Source organism: Phytophthora ramorum, assembly GCF_020800215.1.
Source record: "Phytophthora ramorum isolate Pr-102 chromosome Unknown Phyram_PR-102_s0003, whole genome shotgun sequence".
Classification (NCBI taxonomy): Eukaryota; Oomycota; class Peronosporomycetes; order Peronosporales; family Peronosporaceae; genus Phytophthora; species Phytophthora ramorum.
Genome location: NW_027150649.1, coordinates 4,633,103 through 4,656,706, shown reverse-complemented (window position 1 = coordinate 4,656,706; position 23,604 = coordinate 4,633,103). Strand labels below are relative to the sequence as shown.

At 53.6% G+C, this 23,604-nt stretch overlaps 8 protein-coding genes across 8 annotated transcripts; 4 read left to right on the top strand and 4 right to left on the bottom strand.

Moving 5' to 3' along the window:
* Window positions 1-3,088: 3,088 nt before the first annotated feature.
* Window positions 3,089-3,442, top strand: KRP23_4496 (uncharacterized protein; the record flags this gene model as incomplete). The annotated part of the gene is made up of 1 exon (XM_067889459.1): window positions 3,089-3,442. The coding sequence occupies one exon, from the start codon at window positions 3,089-3,091 to the stop codon at window positions 3,440-3,442; it is 354 nt and encodes a 117-aa protein (XP_067748617.1).
* A 2,397-nt stretch (window positions 3,443-5,839) lies between these two features.
* On the bottom strand, window positions 5,840-7,233 carry KRP23_4495 (putative WRKY transcription factor 19; the record flags this gene model as incomplete). Its single annotated transcript, XM_067889458.1, has 5 exons — window positions 5,840-6,024; window positions 6,105-6,254; window positions 6,342-6,411; window positions 6,556-6,806; window positions 6,900-7,233. 5 exons carry the CDS (start codon window positions 7,231-7,233, stop codon window positions 5,840-5,842), a joined length of 990 nt encoding a protein of 329 aa, XP_067748616.1.
* A 2,219-nt stretch (window positions 7,234-9,452) lies between these two features.
* KRP23_4494 (RNA polymerase II subunit A C-terminal domain phosphatase ssu72) lies at window positions 9,453-10,197 on the top strand (the record flags this gene model as incomplete). The annotated part of the gene is made up of 3 exons (XM_067889457.1): window positions 9,453-9,679; window positions 9,747-10,035; window positions 10,096-10,197. The coding sequence occupies 3 exons, from the start codon at window positions 9,453-9,455 to the stop codon at window positions 10,195-10,197; spliced, it is 618 nt and encodes a 205-aa protein (XP_067748615.1).
* Window positions 10,198-10,288: 91 nt separating this feature from the next.
* KRP23_4493 (DNA helicase MCM9) lies at window positions 10,289-13,055 on the bottom strand (the record flags this gene model as incomplete). The annotated part of the gene is made up of 3 exons (XM_067889454.1): window positions 10,289-12,346; window positions 12,417-12,524; window positions 12,588-13,055. The coding sequence occupies 3 exons, from the start codon at window positions 13,053-13,055 to the stop codon at window positions 10,289-10,291; spliced, it is 2,634 nt and encodes an 877-aa protein (XP_067748614.1).
* A 64-nt stretch (window positions 13,056-13,119) lies between these two features.
* Window positions 13,120-14,480, bottom strand: KRP23_4492 (Protein EARLY FLOWERING 5; the record flags this gene model as incomplete). Its single annotated transcript, XM_067889453.1, has 4 exons — window positions 13,120-13,923; window positions 13,987-14,037; window positions 14,106-14,159; window positions 14,232-14,480. 4 exons carry the CDS (start codon window positions 14,478-14,480, stop codon window positions 13,120-13,122), a joined length of 1,158 nt encoding a protein of 385 aa, XP_067748613.1.
* A 765-nt stretch (window positions 14,481-15,245) lies between these two features.
* Window positions 15,246-15,626, bottom strand: KRP23_4491 (uncharacterized protein; the record flags this gene model as incomplete). The annotated part of the gene is made up of 1 exon (XM_067889452.1): window positions 15,246-15,626. One exon carries the CDS (start codon window positions 15,624-15,626, stop codon window positions 15,246-15,248), a length of 381 nt encoding a protein of 126 aa, XP_067748612.1.
* Window positions 15,627-16,596: 970 nt separating this feature from the next.
* Window positions 16,597-18,579, top strand: KRP23_4490 (Neutral amino acid transporter B(0); the record flags this gene model as incomplete). The annotated part of the gene is made up of 1 exon (XM_067889451.1): window positions 16,597-18,579. The coding sequence occupies one exon, from the start codon at window positions 16,597-16,599 to the stop codon at window positions 18,577-18,579; it is 1,983 nt and encodes a 660-aa protein (XP_067748611.1).
* A 1,877-nt stretch (window positions 18,580-20,456) lies between these two features.
* Window positions 20,457-20,873, top strand: KRP23_4489 (uncharacterized protein; the record flags this gene model as incomplete). The annotated part of the gene is made up of 1 exon (XM_067889450.1): window positions 20,457-20,873. The coding sequence occupies one exon, from the start codon at window positions 20,457-20,459 to the stop codon at window positions 20,871-20,873; it is 417 nt and encodes a 138-aa protein (XP_067748610.1).
* Window positions 20,874-23,604: the final 2,731 nt, after the last annotated feature.

The following is a 23,604-nucleotide window of genomic DNA, read 5'->3' as shown; positions in this document are numbered from 1 at the left end:
GTCCAACCCAAAGGCGGCTGGCTCCACTTCTCGGAGCTTATGCGAACGGCCGAAGCCCACGCCGAGGTTGCGCGGACAGGGGTGACCGACCCTTCATCGCGACGACTCGAGGAGTCAACAACTCGGCTGACCAAATTCGAGGCCGACCGCGAATCCTCGGTCACGCTTGACGCAGTGAATGGGTTAGTGAACAGCCCTGTTGCCGACATGTTCTCCACCGGAGAACCGGATGAATCCTCGTTGGTGCCAGTGTTCGACCGACGGTCGTTTGTCGATGACATCTGTTTTGGGTCCGAGACTTTCGACGCGTGCCTGGAGACGCTAGACCGACTGCTCCAACGGTTCACCGAATGTCGCATTAGTGTGAGCTTTACGAAGAGTATCTTCGTCCAGCCAAAGGTGGATTTCCTGTCACACGAAGTCTCTGCAGAAGGTATTCGAGCCGACACCAAGAAGATGAAAGCAGTGACCGAGCTGCCATTCCCTGCTTCGAAAAAAGGGATGCAGTCTTTCCTCGGTGCGCTGAATTATTACAGTCGATTCATCCAGGACTTCGCAGTGTATGGAGCAGCTTTGTACCAGTTGAAGGACGAAGACTTCACGCCTAGTGGCAGCCTCTCGGCGGCCAAACGAAGCTTCGCGGCGCTCCAACAGAAGGTTGCAAAAGCACCGATCCTCCGGCACTTTGACCGAGACAAGGAGGTGCGTATCACGTTATTCGCGAATGAGTGGGCATTGAGCTCCACTCTGATGCAATACCATGATGACAAGTTGCACCCAGCTCGATTTTGTGGCCGAGTCCTCAAGGAAGCCGAGATGAACTACCACCTGGCCGAGAAGGAGGTCTTAGCGCTACTGCTGGTGTTGAAAGTGTGCTACTCCCAGTTGGTGGGTCGGACCATCCACGTCTATACGCGTTTTTCGACGCTCGAATGGGTGCACAAATCTAAGACACTGTTCGGTCGAGCGACCCACTTTGCGGTTATGTTGTCCCCGTGGCACCTGGTGGTCAACCGAGTCAAGGAACGCGATTGCACGTTTGCTCAGCTTCTCCAAGCTTGCCTCACAAGCTTCGTGGAATTGGAAGACTCGTTAGCCCCGGTTACACCGCCGACGAAAGGGTCACCTACTGCTCGTATGGACCCCCACTTGCTTTATGCCTGCCTACCGAGGTCCTATACCGGATTGGTGATGTCGTTCGATGGTTCGGCCAAGACCGAAAAGAACGGTGGATATGGCAGTTGCTCGTGGATTTTGTGGAAATTACCAGAATGGACTGTAGTGACGGCTGCGAGTGCTTATCTCGAGACCACCACGGTAAACCTCGCTGAGTATGCTGGAATGAACAACGGCGTCTCAGCTGCGCTCGAACATGGAGCCGAGGATTTAGTCATCGTGGGAGACTCGAGACTCGCAATCCAGCAGTCCCTAGGGGTGATGGCATGTCGAAAGGAGTCTCTGATGGTACAACTGAATCGTCACCGAGAGCTCACGACCAAGCTGCGGTCAGTGAAGTATTTGCACGTGGTCCGAGAGTTCAACGCTGCAGCAGATTCGTTGGCAGGCGAGGCTCTCAGCAGCAAAGAATCCAGCGTAGCTTCGACCGAGGCTAGGAAATTAGAATTGGTCGAGCTGAACCGGATCGGAGAGGTCATCTATGAACCCTCAGTACAGACCACGGCCGAAGAGAAACCGACAGTCAGCTTCGCCCGAGCCCAAGTAGCCCGTGGAATCTCCCGCGACAGATCTTTTTTCGACTTTGTGCGGGACGAACCCGAATACCTAACTGCAACAACCAGACACCAAGCAAAAGCGAGGAAGAAACGAGTCCAGTTTGCAGATGAAACGTCGGTGATAGAGCCGAATGGTACGGCTGAGCGAGACGAAGCGAATGGTGTGACCACCGAAGCTCAGAGTGAGCTGAGAGCCGAGCAATCGAGCAACGAGGTTGACCCTGGCGCTCCAAACGCAGAAGACGTTGACCCTGTGGTTATACAGGAAGAGCGCCGGAGACGAATCTCCGCCGCCCAGGATGAAGAGCTGAGATGGTCGAACCTAAAAGCGGTCCTCCGAGGCGAGGAAACAGACCTAAGCTACAGAGCAGCCAGAGACGCTTGGAAGATGGCCGACAAGTTCGTGCTTAGCGAGGATGGTGTACTGTATTTTCTTGGAACGAACCGTCGGTGGGGCAACGAACGCCGAGAGGAGACAACGATGCGTCTAGTGGTACCCACAACGATGATTCAGGATGTACTACGAAGTTGCCATGACTCGTTGGAAGGTAGCCACCAAGGTATCGGTCGAACTTACCACCGAGTCAAATCAGACTATTTTTGGATTGGACTGTATGCAGACGCCGAACGACACGTCAAGTCCTACCCCGACTGTAGTTCGAGCAAAAGTCGACCACAGTTCCGAGGCTATTCGCCAGGAAACGTCTTGGCAGAGCGACCGTTCCAGATGGTGTCGATGGATTTCGTCATACCGTTACCGAAGTCTCGTCGAGGCAACTCAGCTCTACTACTGTTCCAGTGCGCGTTCACAGGATTCGTCATGGGTAAAGCTATGTCAGACACTACCGCTCTGAAGGTCGCACAGGCTTTCGAGGAATGCGTGTACCGAAGATTCGGAGCACCAACTCTAATCCGACATGACCGAGACCCTCGCTTCATGAGCGAGGTGTTCCAGGCCTTTGCAGAGATGATGCAATCTCGGTCAAGAGCGAGCTATGGTGACTCGCCCCGTAAAGGTGAAATGCACGAGTGGGGGAACACATCGACGTGCTGTCCATTAATTATCTAGCCCATTGATTGGATTAATATGCTTTAGATTGGATGCCTTATTTTTGTTTTATACTTGCCGTTGTGAGTCCGACTTCAGGGGGGGCGGATTTCTAGGGGGGGGCGCGGATTTCACTGTCGTTGTCTGTAACAGGAAACGCAGCATGAACTTGAAGATGGGCACAACGCGATATCGGAATACACGTTAAAGGGGAGCCTGAGATCGCTCGCATGTGCATTGCAAACAAACAATCTTCTCCAACGCCAGTCCTACTTTGGTGTCCTCCGAGTCGACCTACCGATCAGTCATGGTGTCAAGCATACCCCTCCTCGTTGCTACTGCTGTTGCTGCGGTTGGCTGTCTTACGAGCCAAGTCCAAGCCCACGGCTACATGTACCTCCCGCTTGCGGTCCCACTGGCAAAGTACAAGAAAGGCAAGCAAGTATCGTCGTGGATTGTCCAGATCGACCCTCAGCTCGAAGCTGACTGGAACTCGATCTACGACGACACTGCACTCATCGCGTTGTATGCTGACAAGGCCAAGGAGAGTGGCTACGAGAGCGACGTCCGGAAGCTCTTGGACAGTGATGCGAATTTGTACGGCGCTGACTGTGGATACTCCGACCCGGACGCTGACCCGAAGATTCCCTCGGCCACCTGACTGCGACATGCGCCAGCGACTGTTAGACCCTCGAGGTTTCAGGGATGGATTCATAACCACCCAGTCGAATGATATGCACGTTGTAAGTGTCCTAGCCCGCCGCATTTATAGCAGCGGATCGAGCCCAGTTCAGCAGAGCTCAAGTCCATAAGCTCTGGGGTGTTGTCGCAACGACAAGTTGCGCAACAACTGGAGTACCAGCCTGTTTATGGCTGTACTCATCCGGGAGGGCGAGATTAATCGCCTACTCTATTGTGGATACATGTATGTGGAATAACTTCGTGCGTGTGGGACTGACCTTCAGACCGTCATAAAGACCATCGTCTTGACGTCTTCGGGCAGGGGTTCCCCACCAACGATGATGCCAACGTGCGCATCTCTTGTACGTACTCGTACAGCTTGCGCTTCCCTTGCTTGGAGGCGAGGAAGCGTGAGCGCTGGCGGAACGCATCGTTCGCCGGAAGAAAAGCAGCGCGAAGCCGCTCGTCTCCAGTGCGTACGCCCAATTCTTGGCACGACCGCCTAGATTAGACAACGCGAACGCAACGCGAAGTCCCTGATCCGAGATGAGACCCGCCCTCATGTCGATCTCAACTTCTCGGATCCAGAAGTGAAGGTTTTTACCTTCCTTCCCTTCGAATCCAGGCACAGCCAGCCGCAAACGCTTCGGCTGAACCGGCTTCGGATCGACCGCAGAGGTCTGCAGGTTTCCCTGCACGTGAGCGATAAGCTCACGCTCATACGTGTCTAACGCATTCACACCATCGACTTGCTCGGCTAGCGTCACCAACGCCAGGCCTCGGAGGGCATCCCTTCCAAAGATGCTTCCCATCTTTCGAACGGACTCGAACTGCGAGTCGTTCAAGTGAGGAAACTCACTTCATTCCATAGTGGCTCAGGCTTTGAGACCACAGAAGATTCAGATAGTTCAATCTACCCGCGTAGGCGCGAGATTGACTACAAGTGCTACCAAGTATGACGGAAGTCACACAGCACCTTGCACATAGAAAGTGCTAAGGAGCGTAAGCTCTCGGTGAACAACAAGCTCATGGTTCCCGGCCTTAGGGAACGACTACGACTTGGACGGTAGGTTAAAAGACTGAATATAGTTTCTAGGTGAGCCAAGCTTGATCCTTACAAACTCTAAGTCAACTATAGTAAAAGCTAAACAAGTGCCCAATGGTTGGCTCACCGCCAACTGGTACCACGTACCATGGACACTAAAGAGGGACATATCCGTCACTCTTTATGTAACATGGGTACACTGACGTGTACCCATGTTACAGTTTTCGTCCTCGAGCGGCGTGTTACTATCAATCACAGCCTCCCTCCACGAATTCACCGGCCGATTGACCTTCATCTACACGACCATTTTCAGCGCGTGCAAGCAGGAATTCCATACCGATGATCGCAAGTGTCGAGGTCACGATTCCTTCCGCAATGTCTCGTCACAACTGCATCCCCGAGTCGAGCAAAACACATCGACTGCTCGCCGTACGGATCGATTTCACAAGCTACGTTTTCTAAACCGATCTCGCTGTCTTTGCCCAGCCTTTGACGACCTATACCAGCGCGTTCGCGTTGTATCTGGCAATAGTGTGGCAGAAAAGTTGAAAAGGATTTTGCGTGTTACGTAGTGTGTCAGACACAAATTTGGGTTGAATGGCTGTCGACCACCGAAAATTTGGCTTATACTGCTGCCACCGCAGAACATCGCTCATATTTTTATTGATGCTGGTATCAATAACAATTGGAACATGTATCATACTAGTAGTAGTAGTAACCCACACTTCGGACTTCTGTGTTGCAGACATGTCCGCTGATCTTCCCAAAACTACCCCGACGTAGCCTATAAAATCAAATAGTGGTCACTTACCACCCCCAAAGCTACTGCTGCGCATTTGACGGGCTGCCTCAGTAACACAGGTCATTTTTCATGAGCGCGCCGCGCTTTCCTCCTGTACGTCGCGACTTGTGTGGGGTTCGTGAGCGCTATGGGGTTCGTGGGCGCTGTCTTTTTGTCGATGTGGACCGAGCAAATCCCGAACGCCGGGTAGATGACTCAGCGTTCGCCCGCCTTCTGTCCCTTCGTGGACACGACACTTCGACGTGGACGCTCGATTGTGTGGTCTGTAAAGAGGAGTAAACGCAGGACAGCACGATAAACGCGCTTACGAACGGAGATCGTCACCTCGTCCGAACTTCGACTTGAAGGTCGGAACTGCGATTTGCAGTTGTTGCTCATCGTGCCATTAATCTTCGTTTTGCAGACGCGACGCTCCAGACTCTATTGTGGTTTACTTCAACGTGTTTCCCAAGTGTGTGTCGCTCTTCGCAGGACTTGGCCGACTTGCATCCTTACTTGAGCTCCTGCACGACGGCACGGGATTTGAACATTTACTGGTCCGCCGGCGGCTTTTCTTCCTCGTCTGGGTGCCAACTCGACGTGGTAGTTCCCTCGCTCACCTCGCCTTCCACTACGACCGCCGTTCCGTGCTGGCGCTCCTGGTAATGATTGTTGCAGAGATTGTCGGTGCGCTCATATGCCTGGCGCTTGCAGCCTGCCACCTCGCACCGCTTGCCTGTGAGTAAGCGAGACACAAACAGCTCACAAATATCAAAGCTTTGCACGCCAATTTTGGTGGTGCGAATAATAACGTACCTCCGCCATGAGCCCAACACAGGCCGTTGGAAATAGCGATCTTCTCGCAGTTTTCGGTCTTGCACTTGGTGCCACCGCCGTGTGACCAGCAAAAGCCGCGCGATTTGGCGCGGTTGATGCAGCTTGGGACTTTGCACTCCGTCGAACCACCTGCTCTCGAACGGAATAGGACCAACAGCGCCATTATTAGCTGATAACCAAACAGGCTAGCGTGAAACGTTCAGATCAACCGCCCACCGTGCTTCCAGCAACGCCCTTGGTGTTTTGCTCGACTGGTACAACCTGGTTCAAGGCATCGCTTGCCACCCTGTTCAGTTGCAACGTACACAGTGATCAGTTAAGTCCATCCAACACACACTTTAGCGTTGCCCAGGCCGCCGACGCCAAACGACGTGCCGGTTTATGAGTCGCTGAGAAGTTGACGAAAAATAACGAAATGGATAGTACGCACTCCATGTCGAACGCAAAGCCCTTGATCCACCACGTACTGCTCGCAGCCTTCGTGCTTGCAGATGCGGCTGGGCGGTCTCCGCGCGCGGCGCTTCCCATCGGCGCCTTGCTTACTGCGACCGCCGCGAGCGCTGTTCCTAGCCTGCGTTGCTACAGCATCCGCGAGTCCTGCCTCGCCAGTTAAATCGCCAGTGCTCCTGCTCCTGGTAATTAACGCCGCAGCCCGTTTGCCTCCTGACGTGAAGGCATCGCCTGTGAAACAACAGACGAAGCATAGTCACTTAGCGCGCGCAATGCCAACTTACAGACCAGCTAAGGCGACGGCCAATCTATCGTAGTCCGTACCGGCAGCCGCTGACGCCGCCTGGTCGTCCAGAATGAAGCTTAGTGATGACTTGCTGAACGAACCTGCGTCGTCTTGCGGCGTTGTCGGCTGCGCGTAGCTGCTCGTGCGTCTAACCTTATGCCTATTGCTGTCGGGTCTCAGTCGTCCCTGCGCTGGCGTCTGCGGAGAGGCCTCCTCGCCGCTCTCGGCGACGCGAAGGTTGCTGAGTGCGCTCCAGTTCTCCTCGGCGGCCTGTTGTTCTGCGGCTCCAGACTCGCGTTTCATGCCGCGAGCACTCGTCGCCGCGCCCTGTTCCCCTGTATCTGCCGCCGCTTCCTGTTCTCGGCGCTCCATGTGAGCTCGCTGAAGGCTTAAAGATGATGTGACGACGTCACAAGCACCGCGAGCGCACGCGCGTGCTCTTGAGGATTTCAACCACGACCAAACCACACGCAAGTCGGTGACTTACGTCAGAAGGTGTTGCGCTTGCAGTGCGGATGGAACAGCCAGCCAGCCAGCTGGAAGAAGCCCCAGCCCACAGAGCCCCACTCACGCTTCAGGTAAAGGACCGCGGGCTCACGAGGGCGGATGGTGCTGTTGTCGTAAGTGGAGCTTCTCGCGAGCTTCCGGCGACTTGTTATGCACGTCGAGGCGTCGTCCTCCTCGCCGGAGTCGCCGCCCTTTTCTTTGTCTGCTGCTGTAGCTTCACTTGGTCGCGACCGAACGAGAGAGTGGGGCGATGTTCCACCCAGGTTCGCTGCACTTGAGCCGCTGACTCCCCCGCCGCCGAATTGCTTTTTGGTTACTCACCAGAGACCTAAAACTGCTACGCTGAGGCGAGTCCCGCGCGGCACAATGCAAAGTGGCCCACGTCTCCAATGCTGACCAACAAGCGATGAGTGGACCCGATGGGACCTCGCGACAACAAGACGCTACAGTATGACAAGCTTTTCTGCAGACGGTTGCGCAGGCTCTTCGCTTTCAAGAGCTTCTTATTCGAGAGAATGCCGATACGGAACGCAAGTGAACGCGCTTGCCAAAGCGATGTGCTCTTGCTGGCTGTACTTGCGGCTCGCTGTTGTATTTCGGCGAGATCTTCGCAAACTATACGGTGGCACCATAGTTTGCGAAGATTTTTGTGGAAAGGTAGCGAGCGTGAGGCCGGACGTGTGGCCAGCAGCGCGGCTGTTTCAACAAGAAAAGCGTTAAAAAAAAGTAAAGCACAGCGTCGCGATGAAGCTGCGCGCAATTGCGTCGAAGCGCTTCGAGATACTCTCGACGAGCACCATTTTCGCGCAGTAAACCGTTTACGAGCGCATATTACTGCCAGCCCAAACAGCGATTTCTTCTCGCGCTACACCTATGGAGCGACGGCTGTGCGAAAAGCGAATTGACGGCTGTGCGAAAAGCGAATTGACGGCCGTCCGAACCAGATGCCCCGCGCGACAGCAGCAGGAGCTCGAGCTCGGAGGCGACTGTGCTCAAGCTGAGTAGACTCGCACCTTAGCATCGTCGCGCGCTGGCGACTGGGTAAAGCGTGCCGCAACAGAAATCCAGTGGCATGGCCCATTCTCGCTTTGGTCTTGTTCCTCTTATGCCATGTGTGCGTACAGAAGGGTGATTTCGCCACCACGCCTGCGTCCGTGAGGGTACCGCGCTCTTGGGGCCGGATTTCGGCGTCTCGACAGCGAGCCTCGACACGCTGATTTCGTTTCGGTGTATCTGCGTCGTTAGCTAGCAAAAACGTGCGCGGTCCGACCTCGACCTGTAGACTGGAGCCGTCAAACCTCGGCACCAAGCCCCGTCAGACAGCCGAAGACGTATCTGGCACGGTGGTTTTCAGGCTTTCAGGCGGCGTAGTGGTACCGCCGAACTCATGGCTGGTTGGTGGCTGCTTCTTGCGGACGTGCTCGTCACTCAATCAAGCATTTGACGGGACATGTAATTACGGGGAGGATCATCGCGACCACCATTGTGGCAAACAAATTAATTCATTCCGCTCTTTCGATGAGTCGGCGATTTTCGGTAGCCGCGCGCCACGCTGGCAGCGAGAGACTCGGCAGCACTCGCTGTAGGCGCAGGCATGTCGCCTATGCAGCTCCGGCTTTCCGATGTCTGGCAATCTTCCGCCCCCTGACTCATTTTCGCATGCCGCGAGCCGCTTCGTTCGGACGACATTCATGTTGGGTGAACCACATGTCAAGCGACATCCACGTTGAAGCAACAAGTATCCAATTCGATAGCTGTGAAGACCAAGATGGTCGTGCGCCTCCGTGCTGCGGTTCACGTTGTTGGCGCACAGCATGTCGAACTGGGGAATGCTTCATCGCGGAGACCTCCGTTTCGACATTTTACTTTTGACTCGCAAAGGGTCGAGAAGAAGCCAACCCGCTCCTAAAGGCCGCTATCGGCAATGTTGAAGCGGAGTTTCTGTGCAGGCGCCATCACCAGCAATTATGTGTACCGCCTTCTTCATCTCCTAAGTCTGTCTACATTTAAACCTATCTTCACTATGCATCTTAGGAGATCCGTCCTTTCCTTCATATGTTCGCGTCAATTCACCACCCGCCACAATGGCCGAGAGCGGGCGCCCCATGTTCGCCATGCTGTGCGCCAACAACGTGAACCGCAGCACGGAGGCGCACGACCACCTGCACGCCGCGGGGCTGCGCGTGTGCTCCTTCGGAGCCGGCAACCGCGTGCGCTTCCCGGGTCCGTCGCGCGACGACCCGCGCATCTACGAGTTCTTCACGCCCTACGAGACCATGTACAGGGAGCTCAAGGCCGAGAACGCCGAGTTGTACGTGCTATTGCCACTTGTTGGTACTATTGGATGGATAATTGACAACAGCTGGTACTATTTCAAGGTTCAAGCGCAACGGCGTGCTGTCCATGCTGGAGCGAGACATGCTCACCAAGAAGTGTCCGCAGCGGTGGCAAGACCTCAGCAGCAAGGAGCTGCAGGCTCTGGACGTGGTGCTGTGCTTCGACGACCGCATCTTCGAGATCGTGCTGGAGGACCTGCAGCTGCGCGGAGCTCCAGGCAGCGAGCCCACGACGGCCTGGAGGCCGCTGCACCTGCTGTGTCTGGACACCAAGGACACGCCCGAGCACGCCAAAGTGGGCGGATCGCTGGCGCTGGAGCTTTGCCAAGCGGTAGGTTGATGGTGGTGTGGAGGGTCAAGTTGAAATAGCGACTGACTATTTGTGTGGCAGATCGACGTGCTCAACAGTGTGGACGACGGCATCATCGATGCCATTCAGGACTTCGAGGGTCGGAGGAACGTGCATCTGCTGTACTCGCTGATGCACGTGTAGCGTCGGTGGAAGAGGCTGGTACTGTAATGGATGATGACGGACTTCTCTTGGTCACGCGCTTATAGAGTCGCTCGTGTCGTGGCTCGCAACTTTATTTTTTCCACTTGCTGATGATCGAGTGACTGGCCTCAGCCTGCTGACTCCAGCGGCCAAAATTGAAGCGCGGGCGTGGAGGAGCACGGGGTTGTTCTTCTGCGTGCTGGCTCTGCAGACCTCGGCGATAGTCGTCCATGATGTCAAGGTCCGCATCATCTACTTGGTTCTGCGAGGGTGGCGCAGATGAGCTAGATTTGCGTCGCTGACTCCACGGCACGCTCTGAGACGGAGGATCCTCACGGCGCTGTCTACGCTGAGGTTGGGAGTAGTCTTCGTCTTCTCCGCCTGTGCGCGGCTGGCTTCCGGGCCATGGTCGCTTGACTGGGGGTACTTGCCGCTCTTGTGTCCCAGGAATGTAGAGATCTCCAGCGAACTCCCCGTTAGTGTCGGCCTCGTCATATTCATCGGCAGCCACAGGATAGCTGACAGGGGCAGGTCTTCGCTGGGAAGGGGGTCCACTGGGCTGGGACTGGCTGCTGTTTGCCGTGCTGAGCTCCTGCAGCATGAGGTAGTCGAGAACGAGCTTCTCCTGCAGCGCGTACTCCTCTTCTGGGTTCTCAGAGAAGTTGGAGTGCAAAACGGACTCCGCCCCTCCCTCTAGCATGTCTGAACAATTGTCCGTGGACTTGCTCACTTCCATGACAAAGACGGCAACTACTGCGTCCATGATCTCCACTTCTGAGTGGCACATTAACCGTGCGTGGGCCTGCGCAATCCGCGTGAGACTCTCAAGTAGGCGGATCGTTGTGCGAGCAGCACTCCGACTGTCGGATGCGCGTTGCCGCTGATAGTAACGCTGGAGAATTGACATCGCACCTCGAGTCAGTTGAGGTTGGTACTTGTCCTTCACATGGCAAATGTAAGCCTGCAGCTTCGGGATACTCCAATGCAACGAGTCATCTTTTGACGCTGAGGTCCGTGAATCCTGCCAGTCAGAGCCCACTCCACCGAATGATGGTTCGTCTTCATCTCGTTCGGCCTCTTCCTTGAGACTCGTATTCGTGCCAACGGACTGCTTGAGGATGAAGGAGGAGACAACTTGGTCCCAGCGCGAGTTCATGCGGTCCAGCAGCACGAGGATCAGGTCAAAACGACTCAGCAGCGGGCTGGCGATGCTGGTGTTCACAGACACGTCGGTTGTCGGGTCATACCGGCCCTTGGGGTTCGTCACGGCAAAAATGGTGGTACGCGCGTTCAACTTGCACACCAACCCAGCCTTCGCTACACTTAGTGTCTGCTGCTCCATGGCTTCATGAATCGACGTGCGGTCATTACTGCGGATGCTGCTGAATTCGTCAATACAGCACACACCGCGGTCAGCTAATACCAACGCACCAGCCTCCAGCATCCACTCGCCGCCATCCTTGACGGCTGTGCAGGTCAGTCCGGCGCTTGTCGTACCGATTCCTGTCGTGAGCACCGAACGCGGGCTCAGCTCGGCAGTGAAGCGAAGGAACTGCGATTTTCCTGTGCCTGGGTCGCCAATGAGAAGCATGTGGGGCTCGCCACGCGTCTTCATGCCCGTCTCGTCAACGTACGAGACGCCTCCGATGACGGTAAGCGCCACCGCAAGCTTGACGATAAATAACCCGTAGACTTTCGGGCAAATGCTGGCGACGATCTCGTTGCGTGCTCTCATTGGATTTCGTTTGTGCTTTGCCCAGAACTGAGCGAACTCGGCTCGTAGCTCTTCAGTGACGAGCACCTGCGAAGTTGACGCGTTCTTGATGCGGATGCTATTTGCCTTAATTGTCGTCTCCAGGTCACAGCGCACTCCTCTCACACACGGCTTCCAGGTGCGCATGAGGATTCCCACCACCACCACCTGATCTCCAGCCTTCACCGAGTCCACGAGGTCGTCCTCCAGCACCACCAAAATGGACCGCGGAATGGACCCAACGCCCAGCTTGGACGCCTGCTCCTGGATCTTAATCACTTGGTGGTCCGACACCACGCTACTGTCCGCTCCCCCCACGGGCATGAACTGCGTCGACTTGCACGGCTTCTTGCCTCCACTGCTCGTATCGCCCGTGCTATCGGACGGACAGGCTTTCTACAGCCAAAACGCACCACTGTATCAGCACAGAAATCTCTCCACAGCAGCACCTTTAGCCTCTACCCACCGGGAGCTCCAGCACGTTTCCCTGTTCGGGGTCCGACTTGACCAGGAACCGGTGTCCGCACCGAGTGTTGCAGCACTGGTACTCTCTCTCCGTCTCCTGCATCTTGATCTACAGCACAAACGCCCCATTCAGTCTCAAAATCTCTCGTCTCTCCACCCACAGCCAACGCACCATCCCCGTGCGGACCACCGTGCCTGCAATCTGAATCAGCTGCTTGACGTCGTTCGACCGGATTGCGCTGATGGCGGCTTTGCGCAGCGGCGGCACAGGCGGCAGGTTCTCCACGCGCACTTTGAGCTTACGCCGCGCCTTGAGCGGGACGAGCGGCAGCCCCACGGCCTCTGTGGCCAACGCCTGGTGGAATAGCGGCAGCAGCTGCTCCGGGTGGCGGAACAGCAGCGTCCCGAGCTGCGCGTTGAAGTCCAGCAGTCGCTGCGCGCACACGCGCTGGCTGAAGGCCAGGAGGCTCGGCTCTGGCTGCGCACACAAGGCCGCGGTCGGCACGCACAGACGCTGATGCAATTGCTGCATGTCTGCGCTGTAGTAGCGGCGCAGGAAGCGGCCGAACGCCGCCTGGTACTCGGGCGCTAGGCGCTCGAAGCGCGCGCCCGTGGCCTCGTCCTCGTTGGCCTCAGGCATTGGCTGACACGAAAATCACTTGGAGGTTGTATGGAAGAAACATGGCTACATTTTACGGCTTCAACTACAGCAGCTCCTTCATCTCCTCCATGAACGCGTCGAGCTCTTTGGACACCGAATTGCTGGTGGAGTTAGGTGCTGATGTGGGTGGCCGTGGAGGAGCGACGGCAATTGACGGTACTGCAGGTCGAGGCGCTGGAACTGGACGGCGTGGAGCGGGAGCTGGAGGTGCTAAAACGCTGGAGCTCGGAGCTGGGGCTTGACGCTGGACGCGGAGGGCAACGGGAACGAGCGAGCGGAGTTCAGCAGCGCGTTCAGCAGCTTCTTCGTTCATTGCTGGGTCTTCTTCGGCGACGTTGGGCTCGTCCGTGGTCGGGTATGGAGCTACGACGCCGTCCTCCTCCGCGTCTTGATCACCCTCCGTCTCCTCTGCATCTGCGGCTGTCGTCGGATAAGGTGGAGGCGGCGGCACCATGTCGCGTGGCTGTTGTGGCACCACTCCTGCTGCCGTTTGAGCGTGCATAGGAGGTGGCGGAGGTGGCCGCAATGGGATCCCTCCACTGGGTAGTGGCGGCCTCGGAGGCACTTGGATCGTGCCTGGAGGTGGAGGTCCCAGCGGCAACGGTGGCCGCTTACCAGGCCGTCTAGCCATCGCACGCGGCTGCTGCATGGACACAGGAGGAGGCTCCCTTCCTCCGAATTGCGGCGGTCCTCTCGGCGGTGGCGGTGGTCCACGATGCTTCTGCTGTCCTTGGTATCCTCCTCTCGGCGGCCCAACACCTGGAGGCGGCATTCCGCGATACCTCTGCGGCATCCCAGGAGGTGGTGCACCAAACGGATTCAACGTTGGATGGTAGTAGATCGAGTTCTGCAGCCCGCAACGAAACAACAGTCAGTTTCCACCTCCACCTTCCAAGCCTACCAACTCTACCTCTGGATTCTGGAACTTGTCCCTGTTGGCCTCCTTCAGCTCCGTGGCACTCTACACAACAACAGCATCAACCACTCTACCCATCACCTCCATGTTCCTGCACTTATTAAACAACTCACCATTGGCGGTGGCGGTGGCGCCTCCTTCTGTTTCTTGAGCTCCTCGTCCTGCATCTGCATCAACAGTCAACAACTCGTCAGTCGCTACGTCTCCAACCCCCGCAGCTTTCAGACAGCGTGGCGCACCTCCTTCTGCCGCTTCACCACCGCCCGCAGCGTCTCCTCCAGCTCCTGTTTGCGCTTGCGCGTGGGGCCGTCCGACGGATTCCCGGTCACCTGCCGCTCGAGCGCCTTGAGTTGCTCACGAAGTTCTGTCGGGTCCATAGAGCTCAGCTTTGACTGTTTGTCCTTCTGCCGCTCCACCCGGTGCTTCTTGAGCTCCTTCTTCTTCTGTTCGCGCCGATACGCCTCCATCGGGTTCAGCGACTTGGCCATGGTGACGGACAGCCAAAGCGACAATGGGCTGCGGAAGAGTGACAGGAGGGGAGAAGAGTGACGTATGGAAATACGACCATCGATATAGAGTAGCCATTTCTGTGTGTTGAAATGCACGGTTGCAGTCGAACAGATCCAATGGTTCCTGCTGGTCCTCACACCTTTTAGAGGATTTCTCCGAGTCTAGTCGTAAGGCTTAAGTTCTGGCTTGAGTTTCCAGGCGCCGAAATCGAAGTGAGAGGGCTCAAGACGGAAGACGTACTGCAAACAGCGCGGCTGCCGTTTTCATATCTGTCGTCAAGGGAATGCCGTCGTAATGTGTTTGTTTGTCTGCGGTGTTATATCTCCACCAAATCCTGCGCGGCGGTGAAGCAACCAGAGGATAGCTCGCACTCCGTCCGTGAGCCCTGGATAAACCACCATACACACACGTTCCTGGCATCGACGTGGGTCATGTTCTGGAGGAGCTGGACGAGTACTATCCTCACAAGCCATATCTCATGGAACAAGTAGGTGACGTCTAAAGTTCTGCTCATTGCTCGGCGGCTCCACCATCTGCAGCACCGCCGCCGACGTTTTGTGGCGGAGCTATGAGAATGAGTCGTTCGCTGGCGTTTGAGTTGCTAGACTTCGCTTCTGTTTATTATCGATTCACGCATTTGACGCGAGCTCAAATCTGGACGAACACATTATTCTTATAAGGTTAACGAGATCAATACTTCGACGTCAATACAGTCGTAGGTTCCGATGCCTACGAGAGACTGATTACACGACGTGGCGGCCGAACATGAGGGCCGACTTGCAGTCGAGCGAGCAGCAGTCCGCGTACTGCCGACTCAGGCTCATAGGCGAGAACTTGCGCTCGCACATCCGACAGACCTTCCACTTGCTGTCCACGACGCAGCCGCCGCCCGAACTGTCTGTCCACTGCTCATGCTGTGCTCCTGAAGGTGTCCGGGCAAAGTGGTTGCACTGCTGCGAAGCACCTGTGAAGCCTTTGCTGGCGCCTGCGAGTGCCACTGGACGGAGCTCGGTGGCCTCCATTGCCTTCTGTGATCGCTTCCTGGACCGCAGCTTTCGGAGCGACAATTTGGATGCCACCCACCGCGTCTTCTCCTGCAGCGAGCTCACGAGGTTGAGGCCCATCGTCGAGTGTCTTGACTGGTTGGGCAAGAATTGCAATGTGACAGTGCACACGCGATTGGGATCTGAAGGAAGAAACGTGCGAGCTGCAGTTTGACTGGGTCTGTACTCCTGAGTTCGGGTCATGTGGAGCTTGAGGCTCTCAATCACATCGAAAGATTCGGCGGTTCGGTGCAGAACGACAAGTTTGTGGGCCACGACGCGCTTTGCCACCGCACCAAGCAGCTGGGGCTTGAATATCCATCCAAACGCTCCACAGATGCATGTTACTTGCACCTTCGAGTGCGGCATCTGACACCCGAATGTTCGAGGCCTTCAACATCAACGTCGAGTGTAATATCGAGTCAAACAAACCGTAAGAGAACGGTGCTGCGGCCACCAGTGGCCGTACAGTCGATTGACAGTCCTGTCGTGGTCTGCGAGATGCACAACGCAAGCCACCAGAAAGACGAAGTATTCGAGCGACTCTCTGGCGAATGCACTTGCTTTCTCTACGTTCAAGGTGGAAGCACCCAACCAGCAGCACCCGATTCTTGTGTTTCGGTGCGTCGACGCGGTCAATGTGTCGAGCTGAAAGCGAGTTGCATCAACCGAACGATCGTCAAAAGGAAGTCGCTCGTACCGAACTTAAACCTCCGAGCGGGTGTAAGTCAAATGATCGTCATCCGATCACAACTCACACAAGTCCCAGTTTGAAAAACGCATGACGGTTCAGGAACTGCAGCAAGACCGAGTGCAATGCAGTCCAAGCTCCCATGTCAACTTCGCCATGAGCGCACCGACTCTCTTTGCCCTTCAGTCAATGTGCCGTCCCCGCAGAGGTGCCAATCTCGAGTCGTTATCATTGAGCCCTAGGAATAGAGTTCGCCAGCCGGCTGTATGCACCTGACCCAAAATACCAGAGACCTTGCTTAGGAGCTCTTCCTCCACTGCATTTGTCTCGACAGTCGCCTTTCTCCTTCCTGCTGCAGTCATGCCCGTGGACATGTACATTAACGCCATCGGCGCGCGGCCGCCCGCGCCCATCATGCTACTGGACGAGGAGCAGCAGCGGATTCTGCGTGACGGCCAGCACCAACCGACGGAGCCGGACGAAACGCAGCAGTCACGACCTCGGGACGGGTCTACCAGCAGCGGGTTGTTCGTGCCCACGACGCCCCCGATGCTGCCCATTCCTCATCATATCCCAGCGCAGGCGCCGCCGCCGCCCACGACCAACTACCTACGAACTGACTTCACCACTGGTCGCCGGCAGACCACCTCGAACACCCCCGCCACGCCGAAGACGCGCGAACTTGGTGGCGACGGCATCCGCACCAACTTCACGACCAACCGCCAGAAAGCCAACCCCGTGGCCGACTTCGTGAACGCCAATGCCCCTAACCGAGAGAGCGACGACTCCCTGTCGGCTCCGACCGACTACGCCAACGTGGAACCCACGGCGCTGCCGTTCGTGTCCAGCACGGACCCTCCTCAACATGACGAACGACCGGACCCGACCAAAGGCTTCCGAGGCAACGGCAGCAACTTGAAGCTGTCAGTGCGGTACATGATCATTGGCGCCGTGGTGGGACTCGCTCTCGGTATTGTGTTCGCACAGGTCGGCGTGTCCGACATTGCGGCCCAGTGGATCTCGCTACCAGGTGACCTGTTCCTGAGAGCGGTGAGCTCGCTGGTCGTGCCTTACGTGTTCTGCTCTGTGGCAGTAGCTGTGGGCGACATTGTGTTTGTAGGAAAAGTCTCGATCGTGGGGCTGCAGACGTTGAAGATTTTTGCCACGGGCTGGGTGGTCTCGACGCTGCTGGGGATCAGCGTGGCTTTTGCATTCCGCCCTCTTTTCCGACTGGAAAACAACTACGCGAGTCCTGATGCCAATGCTGTGGGCTTGACGTGTCCGAACGGTTTAATGCTGGAAATGCTGAGTAACAGCAGCGTGACCTGCTCCTCCAACGCGACAGATCTAGTTGTGGAGACCGCCTTTGTGCTTGACGACGTAAACAAGGTATTTGAGACGAACAGCGACGCTGTGATCACCGATTTGACACTGAGCACGCAGCTGATCTCAACGCTGCAGTCCGTGGTACCGGACAACATCTTCGCGTCATTGGCAGACGGCGACCTGTTGGCGATCATCACCTTCGCCATGGTTTTGGGATCGATTGCTGGCCGAAGTTACTTCTCCAAGACCCGTCGCGTCAATTATCTCTACCTCGTGTTGCTGCAGCTGCGCAACACCTTCTTTTTGGCCATGGAGTGGGTGATCTGGATCACTCCTGTCGCGGTCGTCTCCACCATTTCTGGCGCTTTTGCTTCTAACCAGGCCGCTGTTAGTGAGCTGCCGAAGGTCTACATGTTCCTGGTGGCCTGCATCTCAGCCACGGCGCTCCAAATCTTGGTCGTGTACCCGTTCGTGATCTTCCTGCTCGCTCGCTGCAACCCGTACGCACACATGCACCACATGATCCGGTCCTATATCTTCGCTTTCGGCTCTTCGTCATCGCTGGCTACTGCTCCTGTTACTCTCGGCTGTGTCCAGAAGGCTCGCGTGTGCTCTCAGTCCATCGCCACGTTTGTCGTCTCTATCGGTGTCGTGACGAACATGTCGGGTTCTGGATGGTACTACCCCATCGGTATTATCTTCCTGGCCGAGTCATCGGGCAATGGCGACGAGATAACGTTTCTGCGTCTTGTGGCCATCTTTTTCCTCACTATCGTGGCGTGTGCTGGCACCCCACCCGTGCCCAACGGCGGCATGGTGCTCATGTCCACCATGTACAAGACCGTCTTTGGCGTTAGTGCGTTGCCGTCCACGTGGGCGCTCTACGTCGCCATGGATTTCTTTGCTGACCGACTGTCGACCATTTGCAACGTAAACGACGACATTATGGCTCTCAAGGTCATTGCTGAGAACACGGATGAGACCGTGGCGGGCGACCACCTCGGCCAGCGCAATTAATTCTTTATTACTACGTAGTAGTTTCGTGAAAAAATAGCATGCTTGATTCATACCTTAAACTCAATTACAGATTAACCTGTACGAACATGTAAATGATACATGAGACCAAGCGATCCAACGACTGGTAGCATGGTGTAAATTTGATACCGGTACCTGTCAAGCCGCGACTTCGCATGGAACAGCTCTGTATTTACTTTTGCGCACAAATTTCGATACCGGTGTATTTCAGACTAGGTTAGATATTATAGAAGTGAGGGATTTTTTGGTTTACTAGTGATACTAATATCTGCCTGGTCTCTAAATAAAATTAGTCTTAGTTCAACTCAACTGCGAATTCGGCGTTATTACTAAGACTACTAAATGTACCCCACGAGGCCCACTTGATGCCATCAGTAGGAGAATCAAGATGGACAAATTACAGACAACAACACTTATTAGTACTACTAAACTGCTATCCGGGAAGAATATCCTCTGACTTAGTAATAAGATATATTATTGTACGTTCACGTATTGTGAACCCTCTATTTATCGAACAAATATCGCTTTGAATAAAAATGCATCTCGCTATCGAAAGGGCCAATTCGTCTTGAGTCATTGTAGAAACACTTGTGATTAGCGAATTTCTTAATTCGTCACGCTTGGTCCAACAACTCGACATGAAATGGCTAGGCTGTACCAAAATGGCTAGGCTGTACCAAAATGCCTGAAACTTAGAGTAGTACTAGCGTCTAGCAATTAGAATGCTCGGAACGGTACGCTTTATACTAATACTCCAGTCTTAGTACTACACTAGTAGTACTAGCATATAGTAATTGGCTTACTACTGTTATACTCTCGGGGATGGGGGGAGGACAGGCTCTCGCCTGCGGACATACAGCCGTGGGTCTGCCACTCTTTTGCTGCGGTCGGAGGGGGGGTAGACTAGTTGCAGAGCTCACATTGCTCGCTCGCATAATCGGCGGGCGTTGGCAATCAGTGAATACATCGTGATGCTTGCCCTCTCCCGATGGCTTTCGTGAAAGTGAGTCGATTGCTTATGCTTTCTGCTCACTGTGAATACCCGAAGAGTTTTTTTTTGCGTGTTGTTCGAAGAAACCACACAGAGACCACAGGTCCGATTACAATCAGGCGGACAAAAAAGCGGAAATGTACAATACGTGTATTATTACCAGTTTTAATTGGCTCAGTAGCTGTATAAAAATACTCAAAATGTGATAATAATTTTAGTTTTTATGATCGTAAAATACATTTTTGTTTACAAATGTCAAATCACGTCTGTTTGACCTTGTAACCCCTGTGTCCTTTTGTGACCGGATTTTACGGTATTAACTGGTACTACATGTATTAATAGTAAGTATTGAAAAGGTAGTAGCGGTAAATTGATAATAACTCGGTAAAATTTTGACCAACACTAATTGAGATATGTCCTACTTCCTCGGTATAGTGGAAATACGTCTTTCCCAAAGTAGTAGTACTGTACTCGTCTGTTTTGGGAAGTGCCGTACCTTAACATACACGGGATTTACTCCAGATTTGTATGTCCCGTAATCCAAGTATACATGTACATATACTCATTATAATAGAGAGTTTCTGTACACGGGAATTGCTCCAGATTTGCATGTCCGTAATACTAACACGTGTATTACACAGTATATTATAGTAGAGTATGCTTCACTGACCGCAGTAGTGCGTTTGTAAGATTTGCCCAGAGATGTGTCACCAACACTTCGTTCTGCACTGTTCAATGATGTGTGTTCTGCTCAGCGATGCCCTCTCAGTCCCAGCCAGTAACGCTGAATCAGTCCTTTTGCAGCTCTCATTCCGCAACTCGCCGCCCAGACCTCAAGCCCGCAATTTCCGAAGCGCCAAGAAGGTCAATGCGTGCATCCTACCTCCTTTTCGTGACTAGTGCGGCTATCATTCTGTCAATCGGCGAAGTAGTCGCTTTGGTCACGAGTGCCGAGCAATCTGAAGTGTCGACTGTGGCATCTTTAGACCAAGTTCACTTTGTTGACGCCATCGAGAGCAGCGAGGATACCAAGCGGTTTCTGCGAATCCACAAACCGAACAAGGCGGTGGACGAAGAAAGAGGTTTCAACGCGAACAAGTTCGATCGAATGATGAATGAACAAGACTATCGTAACCAGAAATTCAACAACTGGATCAGGAGGAAGTATACCGACAGCGCCATTTACGACAAGTTGCAGGTGAGGTCACACCCGTCGTACCGTCGTATCTTAAAGTACTATCAGAACTACCTCAGCGCTAACGCCAAGACTCTCATCAGCAAGTAAGGGCATAGGGTGAGGTTGAAAAATATCATTTGACGTTTTGCGATCGAAAATGTTGTACTGTGGTATTGTAGTACTTCGTGCATGTCCAAGGTTTTAACTAAGCTGGTGACTGAACGTGAATCAATTTAGGGTGTTGGACCTGTGCGCGGTTGTTTTAATGATAAAACTGCAGGATTCTGCTAGTGTACCTGCCGTGGGAGAGAATGTAAATGGGTAATTTATCTCTTGACATTTAAGCATCACGAGTCGTGAGAGTAACCGGTCACGCTTGTGAATGCTACTACTAGGGTTTGATAGTAGTGTGCCAATTAGTAGCCGTTATTACTAATATGACTTATACTGATACTATGACTCAGCGTTTTCTTCCAAGTCAGCGACTTAGTAGTGAGAACAGGCTTAGTCGTCTGGAATTTGAAATATTAGTACTAACTTCTCTGCTAATTTCAGAGAAACCCCTATAGACACTCAAACCCCCTACGACAGGGCACGAGCAAGAATGTTCTCCAGCGTTCTCTTCTCCTGGATTAAAACAGCGGCTATGAGCTACCTTCGGAGCCCAGACTCGTCTTTCAGCCGTGTCCATCACGAGCAAAATCATGGAGTAGTCTCACGCAAAAGAACACCGGCCGTTCTACAGGGTCATATTATCAAAACATAAATACTGAGCCCAAACTAGTATTAGTACTAATACTAAACTCAAGAAAACCCCACTACTATCAAACCCTGGTTACTACACACTAAGTGATGTCATTGTAGGTAAAAAACAACATCACTACTAGTACATCACTATTGCGGGTAAACGAAAATGATTAGTGATACAGACGATCTACTATTGATAGGTCGTGATATCCTGACACTCCACAGACGGATACGGAAGCTGTTTCCAAGGACTGACGCTATACAAAGTCAAGTCAAACATGCATCTACGCTCTCGTCAAAGGAGAAAGCTGGAATACTGTATTATTAATCAAAGGTGTTTAGCTATTGAAATTTACTGTTTTTGTTCTAACTAGCCATCACACGCAGTACTCCATTGCTTCGACCCTAACAAAAAGTTAGTCACATACATTCGATAGCGGCGCTGTTAAATGAGGAGATACTGTTTGCACCAAAGCGGTTGGCACTTGTTGGCACTACGCTATATAAGCGTTGTGTTAAGATTTTAGAAATGAACCTAAGTGACCACCGCCAAAATAGAATGTATTAATACCTACTATTTAATACACTCTTGATTGTAATGCCTCCATTCAGTAATAAAATGCTGGCTCCCAATGCTTTGAAAGCGATCACGGATCGTATGTATATTATGGTGGGCCACAACAACTAATAATTATTAGTTGTTGTGACGCGTATTATGAACCTAAACATATACTAGTACATTCGATATTACTATATATTACTATAACTATAATATCGTACTTATTCGCCATAATCGCACTTAAGGTAGTTGTACGTATTTAAGACATTTACTCGTACGTAAGGTCTATACTTTGAATGGTATTCACTGTACGCTCGCACATCATATAAACTAGAGTTGGATTGGTAGTGGTTTTGGTTGTTGAAATTATTGAAATGGGTTAGGTTCATGAAACAGTAAATCGGCACGGAATTGGAGAAGGCAGACAAACTATGTGATAAGATACTAGTGGAGGGAGACGAAATAATGATGCGACCTTGCAGGGATTCTAGGATTTCCTCGGCCATATGTCCCATAAGTAACTCTGATTTCTATTAGGTTCGAGACCAGGGGTTCCGGCCTCATGTAAGCCACCCAAATACAGTTCAACTTCTGATTGGCTGTAATGTTCACAGTTTCAACCAATCAGATAATGACAACACAGCACGCGCTAGCCGCATGCTTCTGTGATCGTGAACTCCACCATCGGCAAGCAGTCGCTCCATTGATGGAACGAGTGCGCTTAGCTCTTCATGGTATCAACCAACACGCGGTTGACACGTTCGGTTTGTCCGTCGGTATGAGGGTGATCCGCAGTCGACATGGACAACTGCGTCCCAAGAAGTGTTTACACATCTTGTGAGAATTGCGCTGTAAAGCGCGGATCCCGATCCGACGCGATGTCGATGGGCATACCGTGGTGTCTAAACACCAGGTCAACAAACAGACATGCCGTCTGTTTGGCTGTCACCTCGGCTGGTACTGCAGCAAGATGCACCATCTTGCTGAAGCGGTCAACAAAGACCACAATACCAGTCCTCCGCTTGTTGTCTTGCGGAAGACCAAAAACAAAGTCCATTGAAATGGACTGCCAGCACTCCGACGGAGTCGGTAGTGATTGAAGCGGAGCCTGCGAGTTGGGCGCAGGCTTCACGCGCTGACATACCTCGCGAGCACGAACGTACTTGCGTACCCATTTGTACTGGTGACTCCAGTAGAAGTCACGCGTGAGAAGCAAGTATGTCTTCTCGCGGCCAGGATGTCCCGATGTCGGGGCATCGTGGTACTCGTACGTGATCTTGAGCTTCAGCTCATGATCATCCGGCACGACAATGCGATCTGCGTTGTCGTCGACTGCGCTGTAAAGCAGCAGACCATTGTGTACACGATAACGGTGTACACGAGCACGAAGGTGTTTGGCCAGCTTCTGACGAGACTTGTCAGAAGGTGTGGAGAGGTACTCCAACAACTGCTTCGCATCCGCATCATGTGCGTATGCGGCCTTCACGTCGTCCAACAAGGACGACGAGGGTGTAGTCGTCGGCCTCTTGCACC